Source organism: Volvox carteri (assembly GCF_000143455.1).
Source record: "Volvox carteri f. nagariensis unplaced genomic scaffold VOLCAscaffold_98, whole genome shotgun sequence".
NCBI classification, from domain to species: Eukaryota; Viridiplantae; Chlorophyta; class Chlorophyceae; order Chlamydomonadales; family Volvocaceae; genus Volvox; species Volvox carteri.
In genome coordinates, this window is record NW_003307641.1 from 198,201 (window position 1) to 225,037 (window position 26,837).

Consider the following 26,837-nt stretch of genomic DNA (forward strand, 5'->3'; position numbering starts at 1 on the left):
ACCACCACCACCACCACCACCCACACGCGGATGGGGACCACCTGTTGCGCCTTCTCCCGCAGAGCCGACTGCATGGCCTGCGCCTCTGCTAGGGCTCCTTCCATGCTCCTCAGCGCCCCCACCCGGGCCTCCTCAGCCGCAGCAGCACTCAGACGCGCCGCAGCCAGGCCGCCCTCAGCCGCATCCGCCCGCCGGGCCTCTGACAGCAGGTGCTCACGCAGGTCCTTAGAGCTGCGGACGGGACATTCGTACGGTAGCGCAAATGCAAGCGAGTGCGGCGGGGCCGGGGGGGTTCGCAGGGGGTAGGCGGGTAAGGCGGGGCAGGCGAGTAGGTAGAAGGTAGGGGCGCTATGCAGGAAGGCAAACGTGCACGTAGAGCACACATGGCCACACCCACCCTATCAGGTGGACGGTCCTCTCCCCGCCGCCGAGGGTCGACTGCCGCAGATCTAAGAACGAATCCGCCCCCGGCGGGGTACACCGCCTCCAGCTACCGCACCACCCCGATTCGGGATGCTGCTAACTAAGGCGTCCGGTCGCATCCGGCATCCAAGGAACCCAACCCCAGCTTCCCCCCCCTGGACAACCACCCCCACCCCCACCCGCACCCCTACAGGTTATCCTGGTGCGCCAGCATGTCGGTCTTCTCCCTCCGCAGCTGCGCCACCAGGTCCAGTGCCCCCTCCAGCTTCATGTCCAGCACGCGGATCTGCTCGGTCAGTGCAGCCACCTGCTGCATCAGCTGCAGCTTCTGACTCGACACGGCCGCGAGCTGCTGCTGCAACGTTTGGATGAGCTTCGCAGAGCCGTCGTCAGCCTGGTCGTATGTGCACATGTATGTACATATGTATGTACGTATGTGTGTAAGTGGGCGTTGTGATTGTGTTGGGGAAGGAGATTAACAAGTGCCAGTGCGAGTGCTTGTGGGGGCCCGGGGTGTTGAGGAGGGTTATCCTGGGGCCACCTTGCTTCAAACCCCTCCAGCTGCTGTCGCCATTACCGCCACGACATGCAACACACGAAGACAGCCACAAACCTTCTCCCCCCCTATCCGCACCCGCACCCGCACCCCCTTCTCCCCCCACACCCACACCCGCACCCCCTTCTCCCCCCACACCCGCACCCGCACCCCCACCTGCAACTCCGCATGTTTAACGGACGGCAGTTTGAATGCGCACTCCGCAAGGTCCAGAGCCTCCGCCGCCTCCCGGAGCTGACCCACCACCTCCAGGTGTGGACCCTGACACAAAGGTTTAAGGGGTGGGAGGGGGAGGGGGGAGCCCGGGCCACGTCCTCGGCGGCCGTCAACGCCCAACAAACGGCGCACCCGCACCCGCACCCGCAATGAGCTCCTACAACAGATCAGGATAGTCGCAAATTGCTGCGCGGAGGTTGTCCCCGTGGGCTGCTGAGTGCGGCTGCGTAGACTTGTATATACGACAACACACGGAGGCAGGGAGACAGACAGACAGACGGACGCAGACACAGACAGACAGACAGCCGGGCGGAGTCTCCTTGCCAACCGCAGGCGTCGTCACCTGCACCATGCGGGCCTGCTTCATCTTGCTGTCCAGCGGGGTGGCCTTGAGGGGTGAGGCGGGGGAACCCCCCGCCTGCACAGCGCCCCTGGCTGTACGGCTGGTGAGCAGGTGCTCCTCGAGCTGGGACCGCAGCAACCTGTTCTCACGGAGCAGCATCTCCCTGCGAACATGTGCATACATACATACATACGTACAGATATGCATTGACACGTACACGTATGCCTCGTGCATGATTCAGTTTTACGGAAGCACACAAACCAACTCACCCTCCCGTATTGCCGTACTGTCGTGAGCGGTGTTCCTCTTCCCACACTCACAACAAACACACGCATTCACACGTGTATTCCCCTACCGGCTACCCGGCCCGACTTTTAAAAGGGCACACTACAAGTCTCTCTCGTACGGACGCCACAGGGGGCGACACAGGGGCCGCACCTTCGTTGAAGAAGGGACGGCGCTCAGGTGACAGTCAGTGACAATCCTGATGTGCAGGTCCATGACCGGTCAGGTCAGCTGCAGGTCAGGCTCAGGCTCAGGCGGCCTCAACCCACTAGGCAGTGCTACACGGGACACACGTCAATGCAACGTATGAATATTTATGTACATAAGTAAAAATGTACATAATATTAACAATATGTTAAATTGTGGGCACCTGCGAACCGCAAATGGTGGTTCGCAGGTGCAGAGGACGGCTAGGTAGATATGCCCCAAGGCCAAGTGCTGGGTCAATGCACGCACCTGGAGGCGCCGTACAACATGCTGGCCTGGAAGAGCTTCTTCTGGATGTGCGAGTCCACCTGCACCATCCAAAGCGGCGGGCAGACCAACAGACAGACAGACAGACGGATGGACGAGCAGACAATAAACAGGCAGATAGATGAGAAGGCAGATAGACAGGTGACAGCTGGCGGCAGGTCGACCGCGGGGGCCGTGTGAAGTGTAAGACTGGTGTGATACAATATCTGCACTGCAACACGTTCTATTGGCGACGTGAAGTGGGTCCCCCACCACTATTTGCGTGGTGGGTAGCCGGTAGGTAGGTAGGTAGGTAGGCGGCTCATTGCTAATTGCTGAGAGCTATTCAACGGTCACCAACGGTCACTAACCGAACACCCCCTTGGGGCAACCTCAGCGCTATGACCACGGCCATGTGAGAGGAGACCTGAGAGGTCCCCATGCGCCGCTTTTCCCCCTCCCCACCCTCGGGGCGGTTCAGCTACCCGGGGTACCGAACAAAGTGCTGCTCGGGTGCTGCTTCAGGGGGGTAGCTCACCCCCCCTACCAGACGAGGACGGTCACACCAGTGGATAACGTGCAGGAGGTGGGTTAGTTAATGGGGCTGAGCTTCCAGCTACCTCATTGCTTCGGAACCCAGCAGTTTGTGGTTCTTTAGGCAGTTGGTCGGCAGTTAATTCTTCAGTTTCTTGCATCGTATGAATTCCCCCTCGCCGACCACCCCCCTTTCCCTTCCCAGGATGCAGGATACCGAAAGCGAGCGAAACGAACAAGCGGGGCCCGGTCATCACCAAACTGCAGGCAATCCAGGTAAAAGCCCCAGGGGAGAGGAGGCTGACCCTCTCGGCCCTGTGGCTGGCTCAGAAAGCACATCTCCCAGGAACATCCTCTGTCGCAGAAGTCTGACAGGTGCGGCTCGGATGTCCGGCACCGTACAGGCGCCGTACTGCACTCGCGGCTCCATCCCTCACCTCGTCCTCAGTCCAGTTGCAAGATGTCACCAAGGCGGTTCTCAGACTCGCACGCACTTTGTCGCACTCCTGAAGGCATTGAGAGGAGGTTTACAACCCCGTAAGCCGTACAAGAGAGTACGAAAAGATGCCGTGACGTGTAACGGCCATTCCGTACGAAAGCTGCAGCACCTCGAGGTCCTTCTGCAGCTTCCGATAACGCTCAAGTCGTCCATCTGCCTTCTGGTCTTCCAACTGGGCTTGAAGTTTTCGTATTGTTGCTTGCAGTGACTTGATGGCGTCGGGACCTGCGGCATGTCAGCTGGTTCGATTACTGGTACTTAGCAACCGACGTTGCCCATGTAATCAGGCCCATGTAATCAGGCCCATGCAGCCCGAGAGCATTACCTCCTGCAATTAGGTATCCAGTGAAAAGGTCTGCTGCGCCGTGAACTGTTACTACTGTATGTCGCGTCGCTTCGCGCCAGCGTTGCAGGTCTAGTGTTTCTCGTGGCCGCATTCGTCTCAATCCGAAGGACAGGTTTGGATTATGTGGTGTCCTAGTCATCGGCATGCCCTTGCAGGCGAATCAAAGCTTGGCGACAAATTTATCGCCGAAAGCGAGGTAAATTATTGCAAAACAGCGCATGTGGTATATATTTGAAGTATAACTTTAGAGCATTGGGTTTGCAAGAGGAAGAAGGCTTTGCTAGAAAGACGTTTTTTAAAGTTCGTCGGATCCGCTCGACAGTTGCAATTGCAGATGCACAACCTTTGGCGTCTTGGACCCAAAAAATTTAACTTGATTCCCATGTTTTATGGCCCCTATAATAAAAACGCTCAAGTCAAAGAGGTGTATGTGTTGTCAAGCCGTACTGGCGCATTGTTATCCCTGATGCTGTTACAGTGCCGCGCCCAACCCGTTCCGTTCACAATCTGAAGTGGCCTCGTCCTCCAGTTGACCCCAAAGCCTTCATACCCCAGGAGAAGGTTCTGTGCAACGCAAGCGGTGCAGCGTGCCCTTCCGCACGTGCCGCGTGTCCGTCTCTTAAAGAACTTGTCGGCCCATGTGTGCACGATCACGCATGGTGACTTGTAGGCACAGGTACGTCCACTCCCGTGTCGACCGACTCGCGGAAACACAACGTCTCAACCTGAACAGACGCCTCACCAAAACACCAATCCGACCCGATCGGACAACGATGTAAGCCACTGCCAAGTTTCTTACACGCCACGCGATTACCAGCCCCCATCAGTAACTCCAACTCCAACCCACCTCCCATCAACGCAAGACAGTCCACACACAATACAATAACTAAATCCCAAAACCACCCTCTGAGGCAAGGTCGCCTCCCACGCACTGGACACTCCCACGCATTCCCTTTTCCGCCTTTTCCCCCCTTTCCCTGGTCCAGCTCATTCCGTGCTCTGCTGCTGCTGCTGCTGGTGTGGGCCGCAAGGGCGGAGCCGCACCCCGTGAGAGGAGATCACTTGAGCGAGTTGTAGAAGAGGATGAGGATGGTCCCCACCACCAGCATCACGGGGATGGCGCTCACGCCGTACAGCACGCCGTACCCCACCCAGCCGGGCAGCATGTCCGTCATGGACTGCGGCTTCTCTCCCTTGCGGAGCTCGTCGCCCATCACATACGGCTTCACGACCGTGTCACCTGCGATGTGCCCGAAGGGGCAAATGGGGAGCCGAGTTGGAAGAGCAGGAGGATGAGGATGAGGAAAGAGTGGGACGGCCCCCAATAGGAGGCGGGGGAGAAGGTCGGAAACTCAGTTAGGGGAGGGGAGGAGGCAAACAAAGGAAAAAATCGGATTGCACGGGGGACTCAGGTGCAGCGGTGGCGGCGGGGCGGGAAAGCAAGAAGCGACTTTGTGTTGACTGCGGGACGTGTGCGACGGCTGGCGAGTGTGTTGGGAGCCGGTTGGGAGGTCCTGAGGTCCTGAGGTCCTGATCCGCGGGGTGGACCAGGGGTGGGGGCACCGTCCAGTCCAGGAAACTCATTGGGGCAATCTGGCGGAGCGGTGCGCGGGGCCAGCCCCGAGCACAGTGGTGTGGCCGCCAGCACAGGACTGCAACTCTCATCCCCTCTCCTCCTCCTCCTCTCCTTCCCCAACATCCGAAACCAAGGTATGCCGCCTGCTGCCGTACACTGCCACAACTGCAGGAAACCCGCTCCTCCCTTCACAACCCCCCTACGGCCGTACCACCAAAGCGATGGCCCCCGGGCCCCGTCATGCCGGTCTCCCCAGCCATTCCCAAACAACACCCCCACGCCGCTACCCGTTCCCTCCCCTCCCTCCCTCCCTCCCTCCCGGACCCACCTCCCATGAGAGCTGCGTAGTCGGATGCGCTCGGCTTGCTGCCGGTGCTGGTGGTGGCGGCCGCCGCCCTCTCCGCCGCCCCCTGCTGGCTGCTGGCGACTGCGGCGGCGGCGGCTGCCGGCAGCTCCCCGCCCACCTCCAGGAAAGGCCAGTTGAGCATTTCGTCGTGCAGGCACTTGAGGGCTATCCGGTCATTGGGGATGCGCCCCTCGCCGATATCCACCAGGGCGGCGGCCATCTCGTCACGGGACACACCGCGCTCGTCCTAGGGGGGTGGCGGCAAAATGTCATTGTCGGGGAGGAGGAGGAGGAAGAGGAAGGGAAGCTGTCGACGATAGCAGGGAATGAAGGGTTTGAAGGAGGTGTGTGAGGAGGTGTGCTGAGGAATCTGGGATACGAATGAATGAGGCCCGGTTCGGGCACAGCAAACCCCTACCCGGGGCGCGTTATCGCGAGACACCCCCTTCCGGATCATCCTGGTGTCTGAACCACGCGGCCATGGTGGTGCTGATGGTGATGGATGTCGTGCATGAGCACGAAAACACCGACTGGGAATGTCGCAGCTGTGAGGCTGCCAATCAGTGAGTTCGACAGACTGGCCGTCATCGTCACCGCTGCAGCGCACAGTGTAACATGAAATGGCCCCGGGGCCCCCCCTGGGCAATACCAACGTACCGAGCTTCGAGATCCTGTGCCTTCCAACTCGCGCCGTCATATATCCGGGTTGGCTCCTCTTTGAGGTACTGCCTCACCCTTGCTGTACTTGCGCACGTGCACGTGTGCATCCGCTCACCCACTACCCAGGCTTCGGTCCGCAGCCCCGACCTTCCCGTCTCACCCTGTTTATGTGTGTGCGACTGCGTGTATGGCGGTGCACACACCTGTTCTCCTTTCCCGCGCAGTCCCTGAGCCCCAACCGCGGAGGGAGCCTCCTTCAGAAATATACCAGATCTTTTGGTATTTTGGTACCTCCACTCTCCCTCTCCCCGGTTTTTTAACCCCTCACCCTTACCTCCTTATCCACCCCCTTCTACTAACCGCCTACTACCTCCTACCCACCCGGTGTTTCACCCCTCACCCTTCCCCCCCCACACACACACACACGGAAGCATCACCTCCATGTCCGCCGCGCGGCGCTCCCGAGCCCGCGGGTCCTCGATGGATACGATGAGCTTCACCTCGTTGAACGACATGTCCCTGGTGCGCTTCAGGGTTTTGAGAACCTCGAAGATATCGCTGCAGTATTTTTGCGCGAGCTGCAAATTTGTTTCAGGCGAAGGATAGGGTGATAGGGAGGGCAGCCGCAGGGGAAGATAAGGGAAAGACAGCTGACATGAGGATGCTGTCGATACAGAGAGTACAAATGCCGTGGGTATCGGGGTTCTGCGTGTGCTGCGCCGTGCTGTGTCCATTGTGGGAACACCTCACGCACGCACCTCGTCACTGACGACCTCGCCACCGATGACAGTGTCCACGCCCTTGGTGCGAACGAAGGCAGCTACAAATCAGAGGGATTTGAAGGGTTCGGCGTCATAAAACCTTGCGAATGCAGTAAACCTGGTGCCTTGGCCGCGCACCTCCGCTCTCAATCTCCGCCTGACGCCTCATGAAGAGCTCCACCTGGGCTTCAAGATCAACCTCCTCACTTGTTGCCCTGAGTGAACCATGTGTAAGATTTGACACTACGTTACGAGCGGTTCACGGTCTGGCGAGACCAGTCAGCGCACCTGATGCGATGAACAGGCCGGCGAGTTCCAACGAAGGGCCGCCGGTAAGACTTTGAAGTACATCTTGGTAGGCCGCAAGGGCGGCAGACGCCCTGCAACTGAGCACTCATGGTACTGTCGTGCGAGGATTTAGATACGATTGAACGCCAGGTTGCAGTTAACCTGCGTTATAATCAGTGACAGCTATTATCGCTTTCAGCAGGTGCTCATAGGAACAAGATAATTACATGCAGCCCGGCTACTACTGTGGATCGTTAGCAGATGTACGAAATACGACGATGTATTAGTGTGCATTCGTGAGTTAAAGCTATTATAATTGATCTCACTGTCCTAAGAATGTGATAATGTTGCTTAGTTATGCAAGAGCCCTGATAACCATGGGAAGGACCCTTATGCTTATACTCTGTTTGGCGACTCGCGCAATACTGTACACCTCGGCAGGTGCAGCTGAATACTCCGACGTTCCGGTATCTGTGGCTATCAAGGGCGAAGGTGCTAATGATAATTGGACTGTTCGTTATGTCGGTAGGCAACGCCAACGGTTGCGTCCCCCCGGTTTCCATGCAGATGCCTATGCGCAATTGAAGGAGCTGTCTAAGCGTGAGACAATCTTACAAACTATATTTGGTCAAGACTGTTACTCTCAGGCATTGCTTCAGGCATGTTGTGGGCAATATGGGATTTGGAGACGAGGCGTCGCCTTGCGTCGCTCGGGTTCGTTGCCCAAGTCCTTCGTTGCCTCGAGACGAGCAACGAATTTAAGATTCGACACATTATGAGCCTAAAACTACAGTGATAATATAATAATATAATAATAAGTATGTTTGGCCTTCGCTGAGCACGGCTACATGCTCTCCCCATGCAGATAGACCGCAACTGCAACCAAATGACGACAGATCAGCAATACAAGGTAGCGTCTGACGTTGCTGCTTGCCAAGGTAGCCTCAGCCGTTCCAGCGTTGTCTAAACCCGTTTTTTGCGCGCCGCTTTCGCAGTTGGCGCATGCGATGAACATTTGCTTCCTGACCAGCAACGGCCACACCGGTTACAAATGCACCGATCGTATGAGTGCAAGTGAATGTTCAAAAAACCTTGATAACCGGGCATTCACTTCCTACAACATGTTCTTCGCCAACATCCACAGGTAGGGCAAGCAACTCCATGGCGCTGCGCTAGCCAGCGCTGACTGCTGCTGTCCAGGGGACACTATCCCAGGGAACCATTCCGGGCTTCCCTCCCTCCACGCCACCGAAGGCTTACCTACAATAGTTCCAGAGCCCCAGCTCGACGCCAACAGGGAAGCCTGCTGCCCTTCGTATTGGAAAGTACAGAATTATAGCCCTGAGGGGGGTAATTACGGCGGTGAAACTCGAACAGTAACGCCCGGTCTAAGCAACGAGATGCCACGTAGAAAATCGACAGATGAGCATGCCATGTGGTGGCACCAAAGCCATTCTGTCTGCGAAAAGTATCTTAATTCATAAGTCCCAATAAGTCTCAGCACTTACCCGTCGGCCGCCCGCAGATCACAGCTTGCCATGCCGTCTCCCCATCCCGGCCCCATCCCCCTTTCAGCCAGCGAGCTCCATGCCAACCGGGAAGTGCCACAGAATGCAATCCCGGGGCGGGCGCCTGCGGATTTGCATTCACTTGCCAGCACACCTAAGCCCTCCACCTTTCTGCACCCCGCCAAGCACACGCATGTCCATGGCGGCTGCCCACTCCTCCCCTCCACGCAGCATTTGTCTCTACGTCTCTAACCGGGAGTTCGAGCGGCACACGTCACAGCTGCTCAACAAGCTGTACGAGGGAGCAGGTGGGGCTCATGAATCAGCTGTACGCCCAGCCCCGCTGCCGCCGCCCTGCGTGGGGTGCCGTGTGTGCTAATGCGTTCTTGGTGGGTGACACACGCACATGCGTGTATGGAGGTATTTATAGGCAATGCACCTGCGGTGCCTTGTCCAACAACATACAGGGGCGGCCCAGAACGTGCTGCATGGTGTCGTTCAGGGCCTGCAGGTGCACCACGAGCAGCAGCTGCTGCTGCATCAAGGCCTATCGCAGGTGGGTGAGCCGGGGAGCTGGGAGGATAATAGGTGTACATTGCCGGGACCCTGCCATTCGGCTATCTGCTCCATCGACGCCATCCCCTGTCCAGTGTGTGGGAGCGCATTGCGTAGGAGTGGGAACGGGGCGGCAGCACCGCTATTTTGACTGATTGAACTGACATACACGGTACTGTCGTGCGCCCCTGCGCGACGGGCGCGGGCGGGCTGCTGGCAGATGCGTGAGGAGCAGAGCGGCCTGGCGGAGGGGCTGCAGGAGGGGCTCCGGAGGCTGAGAACCATCCAGGGACAAGCGGACACTTTGCAGGAACAGGTCAACAAAACGTTGTCCATGGAGGTGCGTTAGGAGCTGCGGAAGTGCCCAGTCCGGAATCAGTACCCGGCTGCAGCCAGCCTGTCCCCTAGTGGCAAGGTTGTACTCGTGACCTGCCGTGTGCGCAGCAACGGACGAGGCCGCAGTAGCCGTATTTACCTGCCCATCCGCTCTACAAAGTACAGCTTTGAGATACTTGTTAGGAAGAATGAGCTCTATCTCGATTCGAGTCTGCAAATGTGGTATATCTTTACATGAACGTGGGAGCCGATCCCACGCTTCCATCGTATCATGCACCATCCTGGAAGTCCGATGTACTCCTACCGCGGCCCCAGCCATGGTCACGTGCCCAAGATGTGCGCGCCTCGCCCTCTTCCTGACTGCAGGAGGAGCTGTCTCGGCGGCAGGGCGACCTAGCCCTCCAAATGGGTGCTCTGGAGCAGATGGAGCAGCAGCACGCGGCCGCTGCGGAGCTCCGGTGGGAGCAGCTGCTGCAGCGGGCGGCGCACATGGAAGAGCGTCATGCGCACTACGAGGCGCTGCAGGAGGCGCTGGCGGCCAAATCGGGACAGCTGTTGCAGCAGAGCGGCCAGCTGCAGGGTGCCATTGAGACAGTGCTGGTAGCCCAGCAGCGCACCAGCTCGCTGCTAGGGAGGGTTCTGGGGGGCCAGTGGACACTCAAGGTGAGGAAAGCGAAACAGAGTGCGTGGGGCCGTAGTGAGGGTAATTGTGCGGCCGCTGTCTGCGAAGTGCTTGGTGGGACGACGCTGCGTTGTGTTTTGTTGTATAGCATGGCTTGTCGGAATCTGTGGTGGATGGATGACCCTCGGGCTCCATATGGGAAAACGTTTGCGCGAACATGTATACGGACATGGTCATACGAACCATGGGTGAAAAAATCTACTCTTACTGCAGTAAACGCAAAAACCTGTGGTTTCAATATCAATTGGAGCCCGTCATCGCCCACCCTCCCCAAACCCCGGAACGAACCCCAACTGCCATCACTGGTGCTGCAGGACCTGAGCTTCTACGCTGGTGCAGCAGTCTGCATCTTGGTGCTGACGGGTCCTGTGGCCCTACAGACCTCCCGGCTACCCCTACTTGCACTGCTGTTCATGACTGCCGCCTGCGAGCGGGCCCTGCGGCAATACATGCAGATATGGCTGCCTCTGCTGGAAGGCGCTGTGGTAGGTATGAAGGGGCAACCAAGCAGACGAAGAAAATATAGCTCTTCGGAGACGTGCCATAGCGCCTGTCCATGCGGACGTTGCCTCACCTGACATGGATCTGCAGCTGACAGCGGTTTCAGCGTATCAGATTCGAAGTCGAAGTGATCATACACCGCATCGCCTCCTGCAGCCATTACTATCCCTACGGCCAGCATCACATGTCGGTGTCATCCCAATGCTAGGAGGTTCGTATCACCACGTCTCCAAACCGCCGCGTTAAGGTGCACTCGCCGGCAAACAGGTCGCTTATCACGACGTCCTCGCAGCCCTGAGCCCCCGCACAACACCCTGTCCGCTCCCGTTGCTCCCGCCACACAGGGCTTATCCCCCATGCCGTCCTTCATCGGCAACATGGAGCAGGCGGGCTGGTTGTTGCGCCTCCTCAGCGGCCTGGCAGGATGTGTGCTGCTTATGCGGCGCCTCCTGGCCACCCGGCAACGTGATGCGGCTGATCGCCGTGTGCTGGAAGACATACAGCTTCAACTGGAGCATCTGGCGGTGCAGCAGGCGCTCCTGAACAGGCACCTCATAGGGGCCGACGGTCTGGCGACTGCCACCTGCGGACTCGACGGAGTGAAGACTCGACAGACGGGGCCACAGCCGTCGCAATTACATGGCCATCTCGCCAAGCCTAGAAACCCTGCATTACCTATTGCTGCGCCGCCAACGCCACTGGTGACGCCGATTGCGGCCCAGATGGCTAGCGGCCCTCATGTGCCTTCCCAATGGACACCTTCCCAACTCGGCAACAGCTGCCAGACCAAGGAGGCAGCTCCCCAGGCATGTCAGCTAACATCATACTCGGGCCCTTGCCATGACGCCCTCGTAAGGCACAGCGAAGAAGCCGTGGTGGCAACGTCACCGGGACAACAGCCAGTCACCGCGCCCACCACGAGCCATTGCACAGCCCAACGGCATGGAAAGCATGCTGGACGTGCCGGTGCACTTACGGCCACCGGGGCTACTAAACGTGGCCCTAGCTGCAGCAAGCGCAGGCGCGATCCCGAACCAGGTCTGCGTGGGAGGGTTACCTCTAAACGATTCGCTGCACATGCAGACCTCTGATAAGTAACTCCCGTGGGATCCGACATGTGCGAACAGCTGCTGACTTTAGCTGCACCGTTTGCACCTTATCGCCCCCTTGCAGAGGACACCCAGCACCGCGCGCACAGGACACGCAGCAAGCCGAGGCCGTAACAAAGCAAGCCGAGATAACTCACAATTGAAAGTGGAAGAGTTGCTGGCAGACGATGGTCGTCTATAATAACGGCGGCCAGACTGTTTGTGTCACAGCAACTGTGTTTTTGCTTACAACGGCCTGGAGAGCTGTCTTTCCTCCCTGGTTTCCCGTGACAACTGATCTGTAAGCGCGCCAGCGATTTAAGAGGCCGGGAATGCATCAACCAAGTAGGCATGTAAATGTATAAAGCCATGTACCCATTGGCGATGCCCGGCTGAACCAATCGCCAAGGCTATGAGCGCAACCAGCATGGCAACGTGACGCAACGTAGCACTACACCAGGGCTCATCTCTCCCGGTCCGACCCCCGCTCGCGATGTCGCGAGTCCCGAGGCTGCTGCCCCGAATGGCGCTCCCGACCCCGACTCCGACTGCGACTGCGCTCCCTACCCCGTCCTTCTTCCCCGTCCAAGCCTCTTCCCACTCTGCGCTCGCGGCCCCTGTCCCCATCCCTTCTAGCTCCGCCCCCGCGACCCGGGCTATCTCCTCGGTCCTACCCGCGGCCTTCGTCCCGGCGTGATGACCTTCTGCCCGGGGACTGAGATCCTCGACGGCCCTGACGGCCCTCACCGCGGTACTCGTCCCCGTCGGCGCACCGCTTCGTGGCATCGCGCCAGTCCACGTCGTACCGCCCACCGCGGGCGCTGCTAGGACCAGGGCCTGCCGCCTCGTCCCTAGGCCCGACTGCCGCGTGTCGAGGCGGCGGTCGGGGAGGACCAAAGGACGGCCCGGCCAATCCTTCCCGGTCTGGTTCCCGTTCCCTCTTTCGCCCTTTTTCCCAACCACGGTCTTCATCCACTGCTTGACCCACATCGCCGCGGGCGCCGTTGCGGCGAATAGGCGGCTCCTGGGCGTCGTTCCCCAGCTCCGTTTTTACCCGTGCATCCGCGTGGCGCGACTTCTGCGTATCCAAGGGGCAGGCAGCGAGCGTTAGGCGTCATTACGAACAGTCCAGATTCGTCCGCGCGTTTTGATGGCCAGCATTTCATTCCAGCTCATCAACAACCCCGCAATATTCCTGGCCAGCCTTGAAAAGCGCCGGGGATGTAAGGCATCCTACCCATCATCGGCTGCCGCAGTTGTGTTTCCCCAGGCCGATTGAGCCAGATCTCATAACGTACAGAGCAGAGGTCCAATATGCAGCCCAACATTTCGGGGATCATTCTCACATGGCCACGTGTGTAAGGCGATGTGGGTACGATGTATGTGCACGTGCATGAGGGAACCAACTTCACGGCTCCATCTCTTCCCAAGGTGACAACGGTAGACCCTGCCCCACCTGCTTGGCAGCTTCTAGCTGTCGTGCCTCCTCCATCAGTGCAAAAATAGAGCCTGCGGCTGCCCACGGTTCTGCTGATGGCTGCTGTTGCCGACCTGCTGGCGTGGGACTGTTGCCGCGGCGCTGGGAACCTCTGCCCCCTACATGTGACATGGAGCCCACGTCAATTGGGTAATTGAGCGATTAGGAGGGAATTAATTAAATGGGAGGGAGAAGATGTGCCCAGCCGGGTACCTGGTCCAGTGTCTTGCCGCTCCGCTGACTGTCGCCCCGCTGTGCGATCTCCTGCGCCGTTCTCCTCTTCATCCTCCCCGACTGCGTTGGGGTCTTCACCCTCAACCTGTGGGCAGGGACCAATTACAGCGAGTTGCTGGGCAAGACCGGCTTCTCTAGTATGCTTAGTCCTTGGCATGCACCAAACTACAGCCTCTGGCTTTCAGCTTCGCCAACCGTACCTCCGCCTTGCGCTTCTTGTAATTGTCAACATGCTCAACACGGATCGTCCGGCCGACTACCTTTGCCCCGTTCAGATTGTCGACCGCGAGAATAGTGCTCCGCTGGTCCTCGTACGCGATAAATGCAAACCCCTTCGATTTTCCCGTATCCTTGTGTCGAATGAGGTTTAAGTCGACAATTTCTCCGTATTGTGAGAAAACAGCGAGCAAGTCTCCTTCCGTCAACTCGTAGTCCAGACCACCGGCAAACACGTAAGCCGAATGCTTAAACTGAGCGTGCCAAGATGCCGAATCTTGTATTCCTGCTTCAATTTCGCGTTTGGTGGCCTTTTGCGTGTTCTTAATCTGCAGTGCGCATGGGTAGGGGGTTCAGCCAATCCTGGAATCAGATATTATACAATCTAACTAATAAACATTAAAATCTACCTGGGTTAGGGGATTCATCCTTCTGTGTGCAACAGGGTGCGTACGAAAGTGTCAACCAGTGTTAGTGATTCTGCAAACCGTTCCTCTACGCACCCTCTGAGAACATTGCGGAGTTCCAATTGGTTGCCCAGCGTGGATTACACAGGCACACAGCACCCTCAACGTACAACACGTAAGGCCCTTCTCCTTCCACTGGTTGTGATAAAAAATTTACTCTGCACATGACTTGAGATTGTGTTGCCTAAATTCAGTAGCATAAGATATATGTGTAGAATTTATCATAGGGGATTGTGTCGATTGTTGTCAGGGCAAAGTTTGCTGTCTCAAACCGCCTGTCAAATCCTTATACGCGACTACGGATTGCACACACTCTCTATGCCTGCGCCGCCGCCTGCCGTAAGAGTTATTAGAGCGGCAGCGGCGGCGGCGGGGACAGGTCTTTTTTGAGAGCGAGAAGCCGGCCTTTTGCGCGCGCCCGAAAACCTGGCCCTAGCACGCACATCCCGAAACCATGAGGGTGTCTGCCTTGTTTTTTGACAAGGATGCACGGTACCCGTGCCTGCTAAGCCCTTGCAAGGTTTGGGATGATGCGCTGTCAGAGGCGGTCTCGGGCCCCGAGCTCAAAGTCTACTGCTACTGGTACATAGCGCGAGCGTGAATTGCCATTGTTTGTTCATACATGCATTTGTCCTGCGTGTTTGCTTGGGTTGTATGTGCTGTTTGGGGCGTTGTTTGGCTGGCACAGACGTTTCTCTACGAAGTTTGGGCCAGCCCTATGCATCCGCATAGTTGATAATAGCGTGCACATCTGAATTTCCGCGCGTAGGGAGAGCAAAAAAGTCTCGACGTTGCTCGCACTCCATATCAGCAGCGGAGGTAAGTATAGTAGCTGAGGGCTCTGTCCCAGGCAACATAAAAGGATACGTCAGCCAGTCTTGTCGCTTGCCTACACAGGACAAGTTCCTGACCTGAGACTGCTCCCGCTCGACCGTGCTAAGGATCCCAGGTATCGCTTTGCCGCCTATGCCACGTTAGGTTGTCGCTAGTACTTAACTTCACGCAAACCGGATTTGCAGTGCGTTCAAGCAATTTGCGGACGAGCATCAGCATTGCCTTGAAGATAGAAAGGCAATCGTCGTCAAGATCAATGAGACGCGCGAGTTACTTCTCGCGCCAGTCTTCTCCATTGAAGGTGACGACTTCTCTCAACTTGGACAAGAGCTTCCGTTGGATGCTTATTTCATTTCATGTCCTTGTGCTTTACACCTGTTTTTGTCATCTTGTCTACCGTTTGCGACCTGTCAACTTTCTAGTTCCTCCTCCATTGCTCTTCGACAGGGCTCTTGTCGGCTGCTTTCCACATCGAGGGATCACCATGGATGGAGATTCTCATTCCCTCGTTCCTTTAGAATTTATCTTTAGCACATAGCACATATGCAGTCCACTATCACCGTTACAAGGCCGTACAATCAAGTAGCAGTTTGGTAACAAAGCGAAACGCCAACATGTTCTACAAAATCCAAGTTCCATTAGTGCGCAATAAACTTTCTGATTGAAGGTTTTGTGACTGTTAGATGAAAAGATGACCCACGGGTCGCAAGCGACTAAATGCCTTAGCACATTTGCGAGGATCACCAGCGTCTTCTTCCACTGGCTCTTAAAGCACACGCAAAGCAAGGCGACGGTGTGAATATCCTTTTCGGTCTCAGCATATGATAATCGCTGCCATTGCATGCCTTAAACATAGCACGCCAATATGTTTATCTTTACAGAAGCGAAGCTTCAACTGTGTTTTCTGGACCCTTTTTCAGCGTTTAGGCTTACAGCGCAGCTCAGACTTCTCGCACATCCCTAATGCCCCCAAACTACAGATGACGGCACCAAGTGCCCGGTTTTCTGGGGTTACCTCCTGTACTTCGGCGTTGCATCAGCCGTATCGTTGATGCTAGACAACAGCCGAATGGCTGTGGTTCTTGATCTGGACGAAACGCTGTTGGTGGCAAACTCGATGTCGACGCTTGATTCGAAGATAGAGGTGGCGCGCAAGACCAGGTATGGGCATGCCACGTTCCAAAACACACAAAGTACACGCCCCTTGGCTACTGCATCGACAAAGCTGCACCAATTGCTGAGGCGCTACGCTACGGCATCCTCAGCAAACTCTTCACAAAACACATTCTTACGGGGCAATGTGAGACGCGTTTGGGCTTGACTCTGGTCACATAGTTGAAAGCTCGACAATCGTCAGATCAGAATGAATACGCAGACGTGCACACATACACAATAGGTGAATTGCGGTTCACTCGAACGACGCTTACCCTCGTTGCTCTTTATCACACCAATAGCCGCACATGTCTTAAACATGTACATGCATTGAACAAGTACCTCGCAAGCAAGCACGACATGAGCTGTAGCGAAGAACCCGCCGGTCCTGCTTCACGTACGCTTGACACTGTTGTGATGGTGCTGTATCTGCCCGGCGCGGGAGACGGGGGGCAGCTGTCACAAGCCATGCAGAGCGTGAAGTATTGACCAGGGCTGCGGCTTCTGTACAACAACTCAGTAGTGTCATTACTAACTTGATGCCGCTGTACTTTGCCCTCGCGCTCTCACGTTACCCTTTGAGCTCAAAGGCGTCTTAAAGCTGTGGAACTGCGGGAGCTGCTCAGCCAGGGGGTCACGGTGGACAGCGAGGAAGCTGCGCGGCTGCGGGGCGCGGAGTCCTCCGCCGCGCGGGAGGAGGAGCTGCTTGCGTCGGACCTGGAAATGCTGCGTCAGTTTGCAAGCACGAGCACCGTCACCTTGAACGGCGTCTCGCACAAGGCGAAGTGAGGCGGGGAGGCCCGTCGAGTCATTCGTAGCTTCCCCTGCCTGCGGGCCCCTGTTTTGTATTCCTGTGAGCTGCTGTAAAACCCGCATTGGTTGCAGTGTCGGCGTCTCAATGTCACGTGTCGACGGCGGCTCGCCCCAGCCATTGCTTGCAGCTTGGCACTGTTCTCACAACATCACATGTGCTGCCCTATCCCTCCTTTTCCCCTTCGCGCCCTGCAGGATGGAGCTAGCCTACTTGGAGGACGGTACGCAGGTCAAGCGGCCCGTGATCCGGCTGGATAAGCCGCACCCCGTCATCTTGACGCGGATCCGGCCGGACCAGCGGGAGACTAGCATGATCCTGCGGCCCCGGCCCTTCTGGGAGGAGCTGCGCGCCGTGCTAGCCGGGGACACAGAAGTGGACCAGAACGGGAAACCCAAGCTCAGGTACGCAGCCCTGGGGACATCCGGGGACCCTCGACATGGGAATATGTGCAGTCTGTGCAGTGCGCGTGTGCGTACGTACATGCTCCTTGCGCATCTTTGCACGGCTAGAGAGGACCAATCAGCCACGCGACCAACCAGCAGGGGGCTGCTGAGGGGCATTTTCCCGTCATGTCGCCCTGTCACTGTGCCGCCCTAGGGCTTCCAGGACGCAAAAGGCACATGTCTTGTTGACCGCGGTGAACAATCGACCTGCCCTTTCCCAGGTTCGATGTGTACGTATGCACGGCAGCTGAGCGGCAATACGCTCTGGAGGTGTGGCGGCTACTGGACACGCGAGCCAGCATCATCCCCACCAGTGACCGGTCGAAGCGAATCATCAATGTGCCCGGCGGCCGCAAAAAGCAGCTGCTCAAGTGGGTGCTACTGTTTTGTGTGTGTGTGTGTCACGGGTCCCGGTGCGGCACTGCTAAACTGGGGCGGTCTGGCCGGTCGGTCCCAGTAAGTAATAAGTCCCAGTTCTTTCCGGACCCTTTGGGACTGACACGATGTGAATGAATCTTAGGCTACAACGGATGATCCGAAAGGATTGTCCGGATACTCCTTGCGGTAGTCGCGCGTGTAATGGGATAACACGTATGATGACGGGAGGAAATAGCGTGCGAAGGAGCTGTTTGATAGCTCTTTTAATTACGGGGAAAGCTGATGGGGGGGTGCTGACAATGCGACCCCTTCCACTTCCCCGGAGGTCCTACTAACTGTATTGATGCGCCCGGCTCGGTTGCCGCCTGTCAGGTCGTTGGGGGTTGCTGACAATGCGGGCAACCCGCGGCTGGAGTGGCCTGAGCTGCAGGATGACGAGCCGCCTCTGCCACTTGCTGTGGTGCTGGATGACCGGTTGGACGTGTGGGAGGCGGCGTCCCAGTCGTGCATCCTGCAGGTAGGGGCTGCTGTCGGGTGGCCTGTTCAAGGTGTGGGCAGGCCTGGTCGTGGCCGGGTGTCCAGGTGGAGGAAAACGTGATGGAATGGTCAGCGATAGGAAAGGGTCATGAACAGCAAGAAAGCACGATGGAACCAACATGTGGCCTGGTGCGACCTGGTGGGGTCGCACGGCGGAACTAAAGTGGGAAGGTAGGGCTATGGGGGGTTAGGGAAGACCACGAAGCGTTGCTTAGCTTGACCACCGTCTGGGTTGCGAACTGATTTCTCACACGTGTTGCCACCCCACACGACCCGGCCCGGCGTTTGCGAAGGTCGTCCCCTGGTACTGGTACCGCGACGAGGCGGCGCGCCTAGTGTCGGGTCCTGGCACACCCGCGGAGCGGCTGGCGCTTGCATCGGAGAACGAGATCAAGCGCATGCGCGATGCTGTACTTCAGCTGCGTGCGGAGCTGTTTTACGACATAAACGAGCGCCTGCGCAAGCTGGCGGAACAGCTGGTAACGTCCGGGGCGCCGGAAGAGGATCAGCGGCGGAACCCGGGAGCGCTACTCCCGGGGCTTAAGACGGTCGCGGGCATCCTGCGGGTGAGAGTGGGACAGAGTGAGGCTGCAACAGGGGGCGGGGCTGGGCTGGGCTGTACATGACGGTGTCTGTGTGTGTGTGTGTGTGTGTGGTGGCAGTGCAGTGCAGTGCAGTGCAGGGGGGCCGGTGCTGTTGTGGATGGGGAATTGGGTTGATGTGGTGCGGTGATGTTGCCATCGGGGCATTCGCTCTGCCTTGGCGGCCTAGCCAGGTGGGGGGTTCAGTGGCGTCACGCGAGAAATATCTCGCAGAGTTGCTTAGATACCATTAAACCATCGCCCTACCCCTGCTGCAACGGCTCTGCCTCTTCCCAGGCTGCTGCTAGTCGCGTCTACCAGATGCCCACCCTCGCGTCCATTGCGGCGCAGTTCCGCCCCAGCAGCCTCACGCCGCCCCCGGAAATGGAATCTCTCGGAATGCCGCCACCACCGGGGGGGTTTCTCCCTGAGGTGGTCTTCCCGCCCGGCACCCAGGGGCCGCTGGTAGCTGGGGGGGCCCTGGCGGCTGCGGCGCCTTTGGCCGTGCAGCCCGCAGCTGCTGCACCCACAGGCGCTGGGCCCGATGGCTTGATGCTTAACGGCCTTAGCACCCCTGCAGCGGCTGCCGGCGTGCCTGCTCAGCCGGGACCGGGGCAAGGGCAAGGACCGGCTCTACCGCAAGTCATCTCTCTCAAGCCTGTGGATCCTCGCGCGGCACGAAGGGTACGCAGGAGGAGGACGTTCTGATCCCTGGATTCGTGATACCGACATGCCTTGTTCCTGTCACTACCCAGGGAATAACACGCGACTGTCATCATGCCGTGGGCCCTCCCGGCCTGCCTTGCCTTTATCAGGGCTTCCAGCACCGGTTTCAGCAATCCTATTCGCTATCGGGAGGACCCCAGTGCCCCAGCGGAAATTGCGATGCGTTGATGTCGCGGACTCCCCGGTAAAGCTCATTACGAGAGCTCATGAAACTGTTACGGGCCTTTGTTTGGGGAAACGGAGTGCAGGCAGTGTCATCTGGCGTAGGCAGACTGGAACACTCATATAACCAGTTCAGTAATACGTTTAAATATGTTTACAATAAAAAAACAACCGCAATCCAGCGTTGCTGTGGTGTTTCGTCTCAGTACTGCATTTTTCCCGGTCTGTTGCAGGCAGCTGCGGCGGCTCAGCGCGCCAGCGCCACCCAACGTTCCGCCGGCGGCATCGTGCTGCAGCCGCCAGCTCCCGGGATGGGGCCCCAGCCCATCACCGCCTTCGGCGCCCTGACATCTCTTGGGCCGCCTGCAGCTCCCCAGCCGGCGGCAGAGCCGCTTAAGCGGCGCATCGCGCCGGGCGCGTTGGATCCCAGTAAATGGAGCATTGAAGCGTTGGATGCCGGAGGTCCCGAGCAGCAGCAGCAGCCTGAACCTCCAGCATCGGGTGCGACCGCCGGCCCTGGCTCCGCCCCTGGAGATGCTGCTGCAGTCTCCGGTGACCCGCGACAAGCCTCAGCTGGTGCTCGCGTTGAAGAGGGCCGCGGGGCGGTCACCTTGGATGGTGGGACAGAACTGAGCGGCGGCGGCTCGGGGGGAGCTCAGCCGCAGCAGCAAGCGGACTCGTTAGATAATGCAGCGAAACCTGGGCCGGGATCAGTCCAGGCGCAGCAGGCACAGCAGGAGGTCCAGGGGAGCCAGGCGACCTCGACCTCCGATGCGCAGCAGCAGCAGAAACCGATTTCCCAGGCTGGCTCAGGGCCTGCTAGTACGGCAGGAGGTGCAAGTGTGGGCGGGGCCGGTGCTGGGCCGGCGGGTGCACGTAAACAAGCTGACGACGCGTTGTTAGCGGCGCTTCGCAGCCAGATCCAAGGCTTTGACCCGTCACTGCAGGCAGTGATTGCGGAGTTGCTACGGAACCCGGAGATGCTTAGAAATCCGGAGACCCTGCGGCTGCTGCAGCAGCAGTCCAAAGCACAGGCACAGAAGAACTTGCAACAACAACAACATCAACAGCAACAGCAAGCGTCGCACGCGACCCAGGCATCTAAGCAGGCGCAGCCGGGGCCAGGGCCCAACACGAGCAGCGGGGGTCAAGCTCCGGCTGCGGCGGGGTCCGCGGCCACAGCTGCTGCTGAAGTCGGTCCCCAACCGCCCCAGCAGACGTTGCCGCCGCCGCCACCGCAGCCGCCACAGCAACAGCAGCCCGGACTGCAGCCTGCAAGCGGGCAACGACATGCAACTCCGCCCCTGCAGCAGGCTTCGCAACAGCAGCAGAACCCACCCGTGACGTTACAACAGCCTCCACAGCAGCAGCAAGGGCAGCTTCCAGCGCAGCAGCTGCCGCTGCAGCAGAAGCACCAGCCCTCCCAGCAGCAACCGCCGCCGCAGCATCGTCCGCCACCTCCTCAGCATTTTCCGCAGCCGGGCCCGCCGCAACAAACACCGCCAGGGCCGCAAGGGCCGTCCCAGTATCCACCACCGCCATCCTCGCAACCCCAGCCCCCGGCTCTGCACCAGCCACCGTCGGCACAGCAGACGGGGGCGGCAGCTCCCCAGCAGCAAGCGCCTGGCACATCGGCAGCTGTAAAAGAACAACAACAACAACAACAACAACAACCACAGCAACGACAACAACAGCAACAACAACCACAGCAACGACAACAACAGCAACAACAACCACAGCAACGACAACAACAGCAACAACAACCACAACAACAAGAACCACAGCAACAACAACAACAACCACAACAACAACCACAACAACAACCACCACAACAACAATCACAACAACAATCACAACAACAACAATCACAGCAACCTGGGTTGCAATTCCCACCACCGCCGCCGCAGGGTCCTCCAAACCAGCAGCCACCCCGTCACCACGCACAGCAGCCCCAGCAGCGACACCAACACCAGCCTCAACCTCCCCCAGGGGCACCGCCGGCCCGGCCTCTGCCACACCCTCCGCCAGTCAGATCGTCTACTCCGCCGTTGCTGGGGCAGGGCCAGGGTCAAGGTGGGCCCCCAGGGCCTCCGCCTCATCACGGGGGAGGGCCATCACAGGGCTTGTCGAACGGGCCGGGCCCTTCTGGTCCGCCACCGCAGGGCCAGCCCGGACTGCCGCCTCCCCCGGGGCCGCCGCCCCTAGGGGCCCCACCGCAGGCGCCACACCAGGTTTCCCAGCCCCAGCAGGGCCAGCCGGGTCCCCTGCAGGCTGTACAGATGCAGGTGATGGTGGGTCCCGACGGGCGGATCATCCTACAGCCACCGCCCGCTCAACAGGGACCCGGTAGCGGACCGCATACGGGCGGGCCGCAGGCACTGCCAGGCCCAGGCCAACAAATGCAGGGTCCTCCTTTGGGGTCGGGGCAGATGGGTCCCGGTGCATCTGGGTTTATGGGCCCCGGGCCCATGCAGCTGCAAGGCCCGGGCATCATGGGCAACAAGGGCGGTATGCCAGCGCCACCACCACAGCAGCAACAGGGACAGCAACCCGCGGGCCAACCCATGCAGATGCCCATGCCGCTACCTGGCGGCGGCTTGACTGGCGCACTTGTAGGCCCTGGTGCTATGGGTCCCGCAGGCATGGTAGCAAACGCGCCACCGCGCGACGTGCTGATGCAGCAGATGCTAATTGGCGAGATGATGAACTTGGACATGCAGATGGCAGCGATGAGCGGGATGATGGTACCTATGGGCGGGATGGGGGGTCCAGGAGGCGGAGGAATGATGGGCCCGGGTATGGGTGCCCCTGGGCCCGGGCATCAGGGCAGCGGGCAGCCGATGTTGGGGATGGCCATGATGGGTCCTGGGGGCCCTCAGGGCGGCCCCATGCAGCAGCAGATGGGCCCCATGGGGCCGCTGCAGCCGAACGGGCCGCAGGGGATGCCCCTGGTGATGATGATGATGCCACCGCAGGGACCTGGGGCCGGGATGCCGGTCGCCATGCAATTTCCTCAGGGCGCGGGACCTGTGCAAATGCAGATACCCGGGATGCCGCAGCAGCAGCCCCAACAGCAGATGCAGCAACAGCAGCCGCAACAGGGCCCGATGCCGCATGGGATGAACATGGGAATGCCCCCCCAGCCGCAGCAGCCGCAGCAGATGGGACATCCCATGGGGCCCCATGGCGGAATGGGCGGAATGCCGCAAGGGGCTCCTGTGAACGGCCCATTCGGCGGACCGCAGATGCTTCAGCCGGGGCAAATGCAACCCCAACAACAACAGCAGGGACAACTGCAGGGACCGCAGGGACAAATGCCGCCCCCGCAGCAGCCACAACAGCAAGGGATGTCTACACAAGGGATGCAGTTTGCAGGCGCGCAGCAACCGATGCACTTCATGGGCGGGCCAGTTCAGGGGCAGGGCATGCAGGGTCACGGCATGACGTCGGGGCAACCTCCGATGGGCATGATGTCCGGCGGCCCTGTGATGCATGCCGGCATGAAGCGCCCGCCGTCGCCCTCAAATCTTGCCCCTGGGGAGCCGCCCAGCAAGGCGCCTCGGCAAGGTGGTGGCAGCATCCTGGAAAATGGCACTCCGAGTGGCGGCCTGCCCGGCGGCTTGCCGCCCTGGCAAGCCTCGATCCAGCCACAACAGCAGCAACATCAAGGCGGAGGTCCCCCGGCTGGTAGCGCAGCCCAGCCGCCTGGTCCGCCGCCCTTCGCGCCGCAAGATAGCGCCACCGGCAGCGACTCCTCCGGCGTAATGGTGCCCCTGGAGAACCCTGTGACCAAGCTAAACGAGATTGCGCAGCGCAATAAGGTGCGCTTGGCGTTTCGGGAAGCCAAGGACGGCGAGAGCGGGAGCGTGGGCTGGACAATAACTGCCATCTACGGCGGCAAGGTGAGCGGTTGTCTGTGACCTTGGATTCGACGCGCGTGAAAGCACATCTTAAGCCACTTGGGCTGGTTGCATTCGTGCACCGTACAAAAGGTAATAAATGATACGGTGTATCCGCCCGCCTACGTGCCGCGGAGTAGTGTCATGACCGGTCGGCCCATTACATGGCGTGCTGTTTCCCGGGTTAAGACTTGCACTTGCGCTTGCCTGCTTCAGCTGACCTTGCAAGGCTCCGGAACCATTGCATGGGGCCGCTGGTACACCAGATCCTAGTGCTTCCTGGCCATGGGAGCCATGACAGCGCGACAGGCACATGAACTCGAGCGCATTACCGTCTCGAACTCAGAGGTCAATGTTGTGTGCAGCTTCGATGCTACGGTCGGCTACCTGTCCCGCTCACTCCCCCTCTTCGAACTCGGGTCTGCAGGACATTGGCCGGGGACATGCAGCCACGAAGAAGGACGCCAAGCGATTGGCGGCCATGGATGGCTTGAAGGCCCTGGGCATCAGCCTCGCCGTAGGGCCACCGGCGGGCAGCCGCAACCTGGCAGGGCCGCAGCCGCAGCAGCAGACCACCTCCGCGTCTTCCCACCCCAACCAGAGCTCTGGAGGGTCGGGGGCGTTCATTGGCCCGGTGCCGCCGCCACCGCCGCCCACGGAGGCCGCTTCGGAGGTTGTGAGCTCCAGTGCGGCCGGGGGTGCGGGGCCGGGACATGGACCGGGTACGGGTACGGGGGGCCACCCCGCCAATGACGCCACGATGTACCGCCTCATCAGCATGTTTGGCAAAGACAACTTGCTCTTTGCAAACATGGAGGACGAGGGGTACCCGCCGGCAAGGTGAGATGTCCCTCGGGAACGGGCAGGAGGGGAGGGGAGGAGAGGGTCGTGGGGAAATGCACTGCTATCCATGGTTTCCCTGACGCCGTTCGTCTCCCGCCAGCGAGCTGAAGGTGTCAGCCGGTGGTGTGTTCATGCCTTCACCTCTCGAGTGCACTCCCTTCGCCTCCTGGCCTCTCTCGTCGCACGACCCCTTGCGTCCCGCACGGGGGGCCGTAACGGCCCATCCTAACTTGCATTCGGCACTCAACACGAGCTCCCTTCCCTTCTCCGCTTCTCTTCTCTTCACCTCTGTGTAGGTACGCAAAGGTGGAGTTGACCATCCGCAACACGCAGCACCGCGTCCAGGGAGAAGGCCAAAGCCGCCGTGCAGCCCGACTGGATGCAGCTGCCCGCATGCTGGCGCACCTGGGGGTGCCCGCACCCGGTCTGGCCACCTCGTCAGCGCAGCGTGAGGCGGGCAACGTGTATAGCCGCGGGGGGGGGAGTGGTCAGGATAGCGACAGTGACGGCGGCGCGGCAGGACCCTCTGGCAACGGTCGTGCATCGCACCACCACCATCACCACCATCATCATCACCAGTCACAGCAGCGCGGCCAACAGTTGCAGCAGCAGCAGCAGCCGCGCGCCAGCTCGCGAAGCCCCCGTCCAAGCGAGGACGAGGGCGATGAGGCGGACGAGGACTACGACGTGCTGGCCGGCGCATCGTACTATACCCGCGGCACACGGCCTGGCAGCAAGACTGCTAAACGTGCTGCACAGCCGGATGACCTCGGAGGCGGAGGCAGCAGCAAGGCTTACGTGGCGGACTTCATGCAGCTCATAGCTGAGGAGCTTGACGACGGGCTGGGAGGAGGGGGAGGAGGGGGCGGGGCCCCGATACCCGGGCACGCAGGCAGCGGGGCAGCTGGGGGGAAACGGGCGGCCAGCCGGGGCATGGAACCGAAACAGCCGCAGTCCAACCAGCAGGCCGGGGATGACTCGTCTGAGGAGGAGGAAGGGGAATTGCCCAGCGAAGAAGAGGGGGGCTAGGCGAGTGCTGCTAGCAAGAGGGGGGCTTGGCTTGGTTCATAATGAAGGATGCTGTAGACGGAACAGGTAAAATTAGTGAGAGAGGGCTATGCGGCCCGTACGCTGTGTGCCATAGAGCACAGCGCCGCCCCCCCACCCCCCCATGAGTGGTCTAGGCAGGCAGGCAGGCAGGCATAGGTCAACGGCTCTGGGGTATGGATGCTGAAACGCTGGGGTTGCAGTTGGACCCTGCCCTACAGGTCGTGCGGTGTTTGGTGGGTGCTGAGGATGCAGCTCGTTAGGAATAATGGCTCAAGATGATTGGTGGCGTTGTTAGGGCTACCGCTGAGCGCTGTGATAGCTGGGATAGCGAGCCGAGCGTGTTTAAATTTGTGCGCTGTTTGTCGGTCTGTGCGAGTTGCGTAGTGATGGTCATTGGTCATTGTGTGAAGCAGGCTCTAGGACACGGCAGGCATTAGAGCACTGAGGCAAGTTCCCATCCTACCTCCTACAGCCGCTTGACAATGCGTGGAGGCCTCGCGCAGCGAGAGAAGTGCCAGTGCAGTAAGTCGGTCCAGACATAGACAGACAGACAGACAGACAGACAGACACCGACAGACAGACGAGCAGGCAGTGGTAGGGATTGCTTAGTGTATGACTGACTTGCAGGAAGGACCCATGGGCCCATGGCCAATGGTTTTAGATGAGCGGCCGCATGGGCCCGCGCTTTGCTACACGACCTGACCTGCACGCACGCCGTACGGTACGACTTGTGCGCATTCGCCGCGCTGTGGTGCATCATGGTCCCGTCCTTTTTTTTGCTCGGACATGGTTGGCGTGACACGTGCGTGCATGCTGCTTCCTGCCCTTTTGGGCCTGGGGCGCTTCACACGGATACACACGGGGTGCCAGACATTATGAATGTGGTTGAATGCTGCAAGGTTACGCTTTTTCATATTTATATTAGCCGTAAGGGGGTGCAGGTTCCAGCAGGTGCTTGAATAGGCTGAATGACACAAGGCCTGAAGTGGCATACGCACTGGTGCGCCCAGAATTTTGGGTCACAGTGGTAGTGTGACCTCGCCCACGATCTAAAGCGTTGTTAGGGGA

At 59.3% G+C, this 26,837-nt stretch overlaps 4 protein-coding genes across 4 annotated transcripts; 2 read left to right on the forward strand and 2 right to left on the reverse strand.

The window, feature by feature from the left end:
• Positions 1-5,624: 5,624 nt before the first annotated feature.
• VOLCADRAFT_121729 (uncharacterized protein) lies at positions 5,625-7,478 on the reverse strand (the record flags this gene model as incomplete). The annotated part of the gene is made up of 5 exons (XM_002958567.1): positions 7,287-7,478; positions 7,137-7,213; positions 6,996-7,057; positions 6,675-6,815; positions 5,625-5,824 (listed from the first exon to the last, which is right to left on the reverse strand). Coding segments are annotated over exons 1-5 (588 nt in total), but the record flags the coding sequence as incomplete, so codon positions are not given.
• Positions 7,479-7,961: 483 nt separating this feature from the next.
• VOLCADRAFT_108211 (uncharacterized protein) lies at positions 7,962-12,869 on the forward strand (the record flags this gene model as incomplete). The annotated part of the gene is made up of 9 exons (XM_002958545.1): positions 7,962-8,000; positions 8,152-8,196; positions 8,282-8,430; positions 9,026-9,102; positions 9,262-9,350; positions 9,570-9,689; positions 10,052-10,348; positions 10,682-10,852; positions 11,213-12,869. The coding sequence occupies 9 exons, from the start codon at positions 7,962-7,964 to the stop codon at positions 11,957-11,959; spliced, it is 1,734 nt and encodes a 577-aa protein (XP_002958591.1). The 3' UTR covers positions 11,960-12,869.
• Positions 12,870-13,810: 941 nt separating this feature from the next.
• On the reverse strand, positions 13,811-14,215 carry VOLCADRAFT_69624 (uncharacterized protein; the record flags this gene model as incomplete). The annotated part of the gene is made up of 1 exon (XM_002958568.1): positions 13,811-14,215. A coding segment is annotated over one exon (405 nt), but the record flags the coding sequence as incomplete, so codon positions are not given.
• Positions 14,216-14,804: 589 nt separating this feature from the next.
• VOLCADRAFT_99895 (uncharacterized protein) lies at positions 14,805-25,748 on the forward strand (the record flags this gene model as incomplete). Its single annotated transcript, XM_002958546.1, has 12 exons — positions 14,805-14,932; positions 15,370-15,485; positions 16,165-16,345; positions 16,927-17,121; positions 17,345-17,551; positions 17,815-17,964; positions 18,344-18,488; positions 18,802-19,074; positions 19,387-19,773; positions 20,211-23,879; positions 24,304-24,716; positions 25,016-25,748. 12 exons carry the CDS (start codon positions 14,805-14,807, stop codon positions 25,746-25,748), a joined length of 6,597 nt encoding a protein of 2,198 aa, XP_002958592.1.
• Positions 25,749-26,837: the final 1,089 nt, after the last annotated feature.